Genomic DNA, 9,033 nt, shown 5'->3' on the forward strand with positions numbered 1-9,033 from the left:
TTTGTGGCGGGTTTCAACCATAAAATGACTTTAAACTTAATCACAATTCATTATTTATTCTGCAAATAACGTTTCCATCAGCGTTTAGGGGATAAGCCGTATATCGCTCAAGATACAATCCCATGAGACCAAACGTTTTTACTTTGAGTCGATATTCATGAAATCCAATCAAATTATATACATTATAATAGATATAACAGACATTTTTCCTTCGATATCACTTAATTCAGACAGAAACGTGTGGATGGAAACATAGTTACTATGACAACTACCAACAATCAACAATGTGTACCAATCAGATGGCCAGGGGGAACAGCTCAGAGGCCTTCCTGCTACCAGAGAGCTGAGAGGATCTCCAGCCAATCACAGGACAGGGAAATGTCTGGATCTCCAGCCAATCACAGGACAGGGAAATGTCTCTGTTGCCGCGGTGATGTGTTGTTTATTGATTTGTTTTTTCCCTCCAAATAAAGATGGCGGCTTCTTCTTCTTCTCTGGTTCCTCTTGTCCTGCTCTTCCTCACCATCGCCGTGGAGACGAGACCTTCGCCTCAACGAGACAACAAACAGGTCTGGTGAGACGTCTTCCTCATCCTCATCTTCCTCATCCTCTTGATCTTCCTCATCTTCCTCATCCTCTTGATCTTCCTCATCTTCCTCATCCTCATCCTCATCTTCCTCATCCTCTTGATCTTCCTCATCTTCCTCATCCTCTTGATCTTCCTCATCTTCCTCATCCTCATCTTCCTCATCCTCTTGATCTTCCTCATCTTCCTCATCTTCCTCATCCTCTTGATCTTCCTCATCCTCTTGATCTTCCTCATCTTCCTCATCTTCCTCATCCTCTTGATCTTCCTCATCTTCTTCATCCTCTTGATCTTCCTCATCTTCCTCATCCTCTTGATCTTCCTCATCCTCTTGATCTTCCTCATCTTCCTCATCCTCTTGATCTTCCTCATCCTCTTGATCTTCCTCATCTTCCTCATCCTCTTGATCTTCCTCATCTTCCTCATCTTCCTCATCCTCTTGATCTTCCTCATCTTCCTCATCCTCTTCATCCTCATCTTCCTCATCCTCTTCATCTTCCTCATCCTCTTGATCTTCCTCATCCTCTTCATCTTCCTCATCCTCTTCATCCTCTTCATCCTCTTTATCTTCCTCATCCTCATCTTCATCTTCCTCATCAAGTTTTTGCCTTTTTTAACAATGTTTTGTCCGATGTTTTGTCCGATGTTTTTTCGTAAAAAAAAAAACATTTAAAAAAATTATTTAAAAAAAAAATCGGAAAAAACATTAGACAAAACATAGCTAAAACATTAAAAAAGATCGGAAAAAAGATCGGAAAAAACATTAAAAAAGATCAGACAAAACATCACTAAAACATTAAAAAAGATCGGAAAAAAAAATCGGAAAAAACATTGGAAAAAACATTTAAAAAGATCGGAAAAAACATCAGACAAAACATCGCTAAAACGTAAAAAATTTTTTATAAAAATTATTTTTTTTAAAAATCAGAAAAAACTTTTAAAAAGATCGGAAAAAACATTAAAAAAGATTGGAAAAACGATCGGAAAAAACATTAAAAAAGATCCGAAAAAAGATCGGATAAAAAACATTAAAACAGATCGTTTAAAAAAAAATCGGAAAAAAACTTTTAAAAAGATCGGAAAAAAACTTTTAAAAAGATCGGAAAAAACATTAAAAAAGATTGGAAAAAACATCGGACTAAACATCACTAAAAGGTCAAAAAAGATTATTTAAAAAAAAAATCTGAAAAAATGTCGAAAAAGGAAAAAACAGCAAAACTTGATGAGGAAGATGAAGAGGATGAGGATGAGGAAGATGAAGAGACAACACATCGCCAAAACGTTAGAAAAGATGTTTTGTCCGATGTTTTTTCCGATCTTTTTTAACGTTTTTTCCGATGTTTTTTTCCGATCTTTTTTAACGTTTTGGCGATGTGTTGTCTGATGTTTTGTCCGATCTCCAGAGGAAAGGTGTTTGAGTAAAGCCGTGTTTCTCCTCAGGTGTTACACTCTCTGTTCGGCTCCCGTCTCTCTTCCCTCATCTCGGCCCCTCCCACCTCTGATGACATCACAGAGGGCTCGGCCGGCCCCCCCTCCCCCTTCCCCCCGGCTGCTGCGAGCCGATTGGCCGGCCAGCGGGAGGCGGTTCCCCGTTTCTTCCTGGACTTCGTGCAGCGGCAGAAGATGTCGCGTCGGCGCAGCAGGAAGTCGATGTTCGGAGGGAGAGGAGGCTGCTTCGGGATGAAGATGGACCGCATCGGCTCCATCAGCGGCCTGGGGTGTTAGAGACGTTACCGTGGCAACGGACTGACCCCCGCGTGGACTTCACGTTGGAACTTTACTAACAAACACAGGCGGATACTTCCTGCCGACGACCCCTGACCCCTGGCTCCAAAACAGCCAGCAGACTCTCTGTGTGTGTGTGTGTGTGTGTGTGTGTGTGTGTGTGTGTGTGTGTGTGTGTGTGTGTGTGTGGACCAGCTGCAGTCTGACTGCAGGATGTAATAAAATAGAATAAAAGAGAAACTCCACTCGGCTCTTGTTGCTTTATTTTGTCATTAATCAATATTCTGTGTCTGACAACATTATGGGATGGATCCCTACAGAGATAGACCTTTTAGTTAGAGAGGAAGATCCTTTTAGTTTAACAGGAAACAGCCCCGAAATCACCATCACCAAACTACACCAGACTCCATGTAAATAATCAGGACTTTTAGCGTGTATAGAGCCAGCATATCTCCACCAGACTCCATGTAAATAATCAGGACTTTTAGCGTGGTAAAACACACTTCATTCAAAGTGGACAGAAACTAAATCAAACTACCAAAAGCCGTCTTGGTTCATCTTTCCACTGTTCCAACAATCACCACTCTGGTTTGGTTGAAATAAACCCTTAATTCACCCATTTACATGTGGAAATATGCTGGCTCTATACACGCTAAAAGTCCTGATTATTTACATGGAGTCTGGTGGAGATATGCTGGCTCTATACACGCTAAAAGTCCTGATTATTTACATGGAGTCTGGTGGAGATATGCTGGCTCTATACACGCTAAAAGTCCTGATTATTTACATGGAGTCTGGTGGAAATATGCTGGCTCTATACACGCTAAAAGTCCTGATTATTTACATGGAGTCTGGTGGGTTTGGTGACGGTGATTTCGGGGCTGTTTCTGGGCCTTAGAGCTGTTTGTAATATTTTGATTATGTGTGTGTATTTTAGTATGTGTTTATTTTTATTTTTGTAGCTCTGTAAAGTGTCCTTCAGTGTGTAAAAAGTGCAGATGCAATATTTCAATATTTGATTTTGAAGAAATCCAAAAGTATTCAGATCTAACTACTTCTTTTAAAGTAATCAAATCAATGAATTACGTTATTAATTACAAACAAAAATGCCATTTAATGTGTATCCAGTAACTGATTACATTTCAAAGCAATATGACGTCACCCAACTATATTTGCATCTCATTTCATTAATAATACTTTTTTTATTATATATATTTTTTATTTATCTTTTCTTTAATTATTTATGTGTTTACTAAATAGTTTTTTATAAATAAAAGAAAATACAAAAATAATAGTAATGTTATGCTATCTTCCCGCCATTAGGGGGCGCTTTGTCATGTTGACGATTAGCTCGTTCGGCTAACAGGCAGCTAGCTATTAGCTACCAGCTAGCTGCCCAGCTACACGGAAACAGCCCCGGCGGCAGAGAGCATCGTCCAGCGGGATATTTTCTCCGGTTACCGGCGCCTCTGCCCTTCTTCTCCTCCTCCTACTCCTCTCTCTTTCTCCCGGTTGCTCCCGGCTCTCCGTCGTCCTGGTCCAGACCGCTCGTAACTCCTGAAACATGTCGGCGGTGCAGCGGATGAAAGTGGCGAACGAGAGGCACAGCAAGACCATCACACAGCGGGGACACGTCCAGAAAACATCGGTAACGTAACTGACAGCCAGGCTAACGGCTAACTGCTAACGGCTGACGTTCTGTCACTGATCCCGGCTCCGAGGCACAGCTGCGGACGGTCCGATGTATTAAAACATGTCTTTTCTTCTCCAAAGTGCAGAATATCCCGGCTGTAATTTAGGTTTGTAGGTTTAAAATAAGTCGTCGAACCAGCCGCTAGCTCTGAATGTAGCATCGGTAGAGCTAACTTAGCTTTAGCATTAGCAGCTAGCTACACAAGTGAGCCGTTTTTTCTCTCAACACAATATAAAGCTAACGTAGTATTTACACATTATTATCCATTATAAATGAACGGATAGCAGCGGGACGCTGGTCTTCTGTTGACTGGCTAACGTATGAATGAAGTGACAGAGAGCCGGACTCCTTTCACAAATCTAGCACTTTAATTTGGTTTCGCGTGCCCACAGAGCTACAAACTGTAAATATATTACTTAAAGCATTTTCCAGACTGCTTTACTTACACTATTTCATTCGGCGTTCACACAATTTACAGGTTTTGGTTAGTTTGGTGAGATTATTAAACTTTTGTAAACCCGTTCTCGCGCATCTTGTATGTTGTGAACACTGCAGTGGGCGGATGCGCCGCGGTATACTGAGAGAGTGGCTGAAAATAAGTCGTGATATGCGAATAATACCTATGACGAATTTAAGAGGAGATCCAAACTGTTTGAATAAATATCACGTATCGTATTTTATTTTGTTAGTTACGTCGGCAAACGTAGAACGCAGCGTTAAATATACAGATTTCTCAATGGAGTTTGGTGAGCAGGGTCTGTCAGTGTGTTTACAGCAGGCCATTTTTATTATGCCAAACACACATTTTGGAAAGCAGTATTTAGAGTAGAACAGTATTCCTCGCAGTTTATTCCAAATAATTCAAGATTTTCCCTGATAAAGACATCAGAGTTTCTGACTTCAAATATCTGAGATTTGATTGAATATGTGATTTAGTTTCTCACTTTAGAAGCTGACCATCAGTCCGTTCTTTTGTTTTTCATTGTAATATTACGACTTTTTTCATGACTTCTTTCTTGAAATATTACGACTTCCTTAATTTCTCTGAAGTGTGTAAAACCACCCTTTGCGTCTTCTTATCAGACGTGTTGTCTGTGATGAGCAGCTCTCTGTGAGGCTGATCTGGGCTCTGTAGTAGTGTTGTCTTTGACGAGCAGCTCTCTGTGAGGCTGATCTGGGCTCTGTGGTAGTGTTGTCTGTGACGAGCAGCTCTCTGTGAGGCTGATCTGGGCTCTGTGGTAGTGTTGTCTGTGTGATGAGCAGCTCTCTGTGAGGCTGATCTGGGCTCTGTGGTAGTGTTGTCTGTGACGAGCAGCTCTCTGTGAGGCTGATCTGGGCTCTGTGGTAGTGTTGTCTGTTTGATGAGCAGCTCTCTGTGAGGCTGATCTGGGCTCTGTGGTAGTGTTGTCTGTGACGAGCAGCTCTCTGTGAGGCTGATCTGGGCTCTGTGGTAGTGTTGTCTGTGACGAGCAGCTCTCTGTGAGGCTGATCTGGGCTCTGTAGTAGTGTTGTGGTCTCGCTGCTAACACCAAAACCGCAGAATCACTTCTGTTTTTAGACCCCCAGCATCTCCAGCACCCAAAGCGTTTCCTGTCATGCCCCTGTCTTACTGCATGTCTTACTCTACTGGTGTCTTACTGCATGTCTTACTCTACTGGTGTCTTACTGCATGTCTTACTCTACTGGTGTTTTCACAGTAAACACGCCTTGTGTGAGAAGTGTTTAACCTTAATTTAACCAGGTAGGCCGTTGAGAACAGGTTCTCATGTGCAACGGCGACCTGGCCAAGAAAACGTGAGCGTGCGAGACAATGTACAGTTTCACATTCAGTACAAAACAGGAGTACAAAATACAATAGGCTACATAAAGGCTACATAAAGGCTACATAAAGGCTACATAAAGGCTACATAAAGGGCAGAATAAGTAGGCATTGCAAGGCTGACACAAGCGTGTGGTGTGAGTAAGCCGAGGGATACGCAAAAGTGATAAGGAGATAACGTAGTATACCGTAATACACAGTCTGTATCACCACTTAAAGGGTTGAAATACAGATATTGCAAAATGTGGACCAGTTATTGAGTTAGAACTGTTAGACAGCTGTAACGTAATAGATAGATAGATAGTCTGTAGAGCCAAATATACAGTTAGTTTCTGCTGTAGTTACTGATGTAGATCAGAGGTAGTAACACACTCAACCTGAAATTACTCTTTACATACCCTTGACATTTGTCAAATGTAGTAAAAAAGACAGTATACAGATAGTGTAACAGTATTATACCGTCAGTATACTGATAGTGTAACAGTATTATACAGTCAGTATACAGACAGTGTAACAGTATTATACAGTCAGTATACTGATAGTGTAACAGTATTATACCGTCAGTATACTGACAGTGTAACAGTATTATACCGTCAGTATACAGATAGTGTAACAGTATTATACCGTCAGTATACTGACAGTGTAACAGTATTATACCGTCAGTATACTGACAGTGTAACAGTATTATAGTCAGTATACTGATAGTGTAACAGTATTATACCGTCAGTATGCTGGCAGTGTAACAGTATTATACAGTCAGTATACAGATAGTGTAACAGTATTATACCGTCAGTATACTGACAGTGTAACAGTATTATACCGTCAGTATGCTGACAGTGTAACAGTATTATACCGTCAGTATACTGATAGTGTAACAGTATTATACCGTCAGTATACTGATAGTGTAACAGTATTATACCGTCAGTATGCTGACAGTGTAACAGTATTATGCCGTCAGTATGCTGATAGTGTAACCGTCAGTATACAGATAGTGTAACAGTATTATACCGTCAGTATACTGACAGTGTAACAGTATTATACAGTCAGTATACTGACAGTGTAACAGTATTATACAGTCAGTATACTGACAGTGTAACAGTATTATACCGTCAGTATGCTGACAGTGTAACAGTATTATACCGTCAGTATGCTGACAGTGTAACAGTATTATACCGTCAGTATGCTGACAGTGTAACAGTATTATACAGTCAGTATACTGATAGTGTAACAGTATTATACAGTCAGTATACTGACAGTGTAACAGTATTATACAGTCAGTATACTGACAGTGTAACAGTATTATACAGTCAGTATACTGACAGTGTAACAGTATTATACCGTCAGTATACTGACAGTGTAACAGTATTATACCGTCAGTATGCTGACAGTGTAACAGTATTATGCCGTCAGTATGCTGACAGTGTAACAGTATTATACAGTCAGTATACTGATAGTGTAACAGTATTATACCGTCAGTATGCTGATAGTGTAACAGTATTATACCGTCAGTATACAGATAGTGTAACAGTATTATACCGTCAGTATACTGACAGTGTAACAGTATTATACCGTCAGTATACAGATAGTGTAACAGTATTATACCGTCAGTATACTGATAGTGTAACAGTATTATACAGTCAGTATACTGACAGTGTAACAGTATACAGTATTATACCGTCAGTATGCTGATAGTGTAACAGTATTATACCGTCAGTATGCTGATAGTGTAACAGTATTATACCGTCAGTATGCTGACAGTGTAACAGTATTATGCCGTCAGTATACTGATAGTGTAACAGTATTATGCCGTCAGTATACAGATAGTGTAACAGTATTATACCGTCAGTATACTGACAGTGTAACAGTATTATACCGTCAGTATGCTGATAGTGTAACAGTATTATACCGTCAGTATGCTGACAGTGTAACAGTATTATACCGTCAGTATACTGACAGTGTAACAGTATTATACCGTCAGTATGCTGACAGTGTAACAGTATTATACAGTCAGTATACTGACAGTGTAACAGTATACAGTATTATACCGTCAGTATACTGATAGTGTAACAGTATTATACCGTCAGTATGCTGACAGTGTAATAGTATTATGCCAGTCAGTATGCTGACAGTGTAACAGTATTATGCCGTCAGTATGCTGATAGTGTAACAGTATTATACAGTCAGTATACTGACAGTGTAACAGTATTATACCGTCAGTATACTGATAGTGTAACAGTATTATACCGTCAGTATACTGATAGTGTAACAGTATTATACAGTCAGTATACTGACAGTGTAACAGTATTATGCTTGGTGGGTATGGCTATAGGGACCAGTGAGCGTAGGTACAGCCGGGCTTTGCATCACATCCCCTTCACCATACCCCCACATCATCACATACCCTTCACCATATTCCCCCCCACATCATCACATACCCTTCACCATACCCCCCCATCATCACATACCCTTCACCATACCCCCCCATCATCACATCCCCTTCACCATACCCCCACATCATCACATCCCCTTCACCATACCCCCATCATCACATACCCTTCACCATACCCCCCATCATCACATACCCTTCACCGTACCCCACATCATCACATCCCCTTCACCGTACCCCCCCCATCATCACATACCCTTCACCATACCCCCCCATCATCACATACCCTTCACCATACCCCCCCATCATCACATACCCTTCACCATACCCCCACATCATCACATCCCCTTCACCATACCCCCCACATCATCACATACCCTTCACCATACCCCCCCACATCATCACATACCCTTCACCATACCCCCCACATCATCACATACCCTTCACCATACCCCCCCCATCATCACATACCCTTCACCATACCCCCCACATCATCACATACCCTTCACCATACCTAGAGATTAACATGGTTGTATTTCAGTTAGTCTAACAGCTGGTTTGATTTGCATTGAGAGATGATTGTATGGAAAGTACCCCATGTTAATCTCTAGGTATGGTTATATATATATATATATATATATGAAATAACAATCTGCCTGCCTCTATGGGAATCTAACATAGGGTGTAGTGACTTTAGTTGCCAGTGGTTTAGACATTAATGGCTGTGTGTTGAGTTATTTTGAGGGGACAGTACATTTACTCCGTTATACAAGCTGTAACCTTCATACTTTACTCCGTTATACAAGCTGTAACCTTCATACTTT

The 9,033-nt window shown here is 40.8% G+C and overlaps 2 protein-coding genes across 2 annotated transcripts in view; both read left to right on the forward strand.

Annotated features, from left to right (window-relative positions):
* Nucleotides 1–473: 473 nt before the first annotated feature.
* LOC144513496 (C-type natriuretic peptide 2-like) lies at nt 474–2,311 on the forward strand. Its single transcript, XM_078244589.1, has 2 exons — nt 474–569; nt 2,027–2,311. Exons 1-2 carry the CDS (start codon nt 474–476, stop codon nt 2,309–2,311), a joined length of 381 nt encoding a protein of 126 aa, XP_078100715.1.
* A 1,380-nt stretch (nt 2,312–3,691) lies between these two features.
* Nucleotides 3,692–9,033, forward strand: part of LOC144513501 (stress-associated endoplasmic reticulum protein 1) — an 11,238-nt gene continuing 5,896 nt past the window's right edge. The window contains exon 1 of the mRNA XM_078244597.1: nt 3,692–3,959. Within this exon, the coding sequence (XP_078100723.1) occupies nt 3,876–3,959 (84 nt within the window). The 5' untranslated portion in view covers nt 3,692–3,875. The remainder of the gene's footprint in view (nt 3,960–9,033) is intronic.

The sequence above is a fragment of the Sander vitreus genome, unplaced genomic scaffold, assembly GCF_031162955.1.
Source record: "Sander vitreus isolate 19-12246 unplaced genomic scaffold, sanVit1 ctg265_0, whole genome shotgun sequence".
Taxonomy (NCBI): Eukaryota; Metazoa; Chordata; class Actinopteri; order Perciformes; family Percidae; genus Sander; species Sander vitreus.

Excerpts from the sequence above, each read along its gene's own strand:
- LOC144513496 (XM_078244589.1), top strand. The coding sequence starts at position 474 with ATGGCGGCTTCTTCTTCTTCTCTGGTTCCTCTTGTCCTGCTCTTCCTC. Across the intron at positions 570-2,026 it reads CTCAACGAGACAACAAACAG|GTGTTACACTCTCTGTTCGG; the intron begins GTCTGGTGAGAC and ends GTTTCTCCTCAG.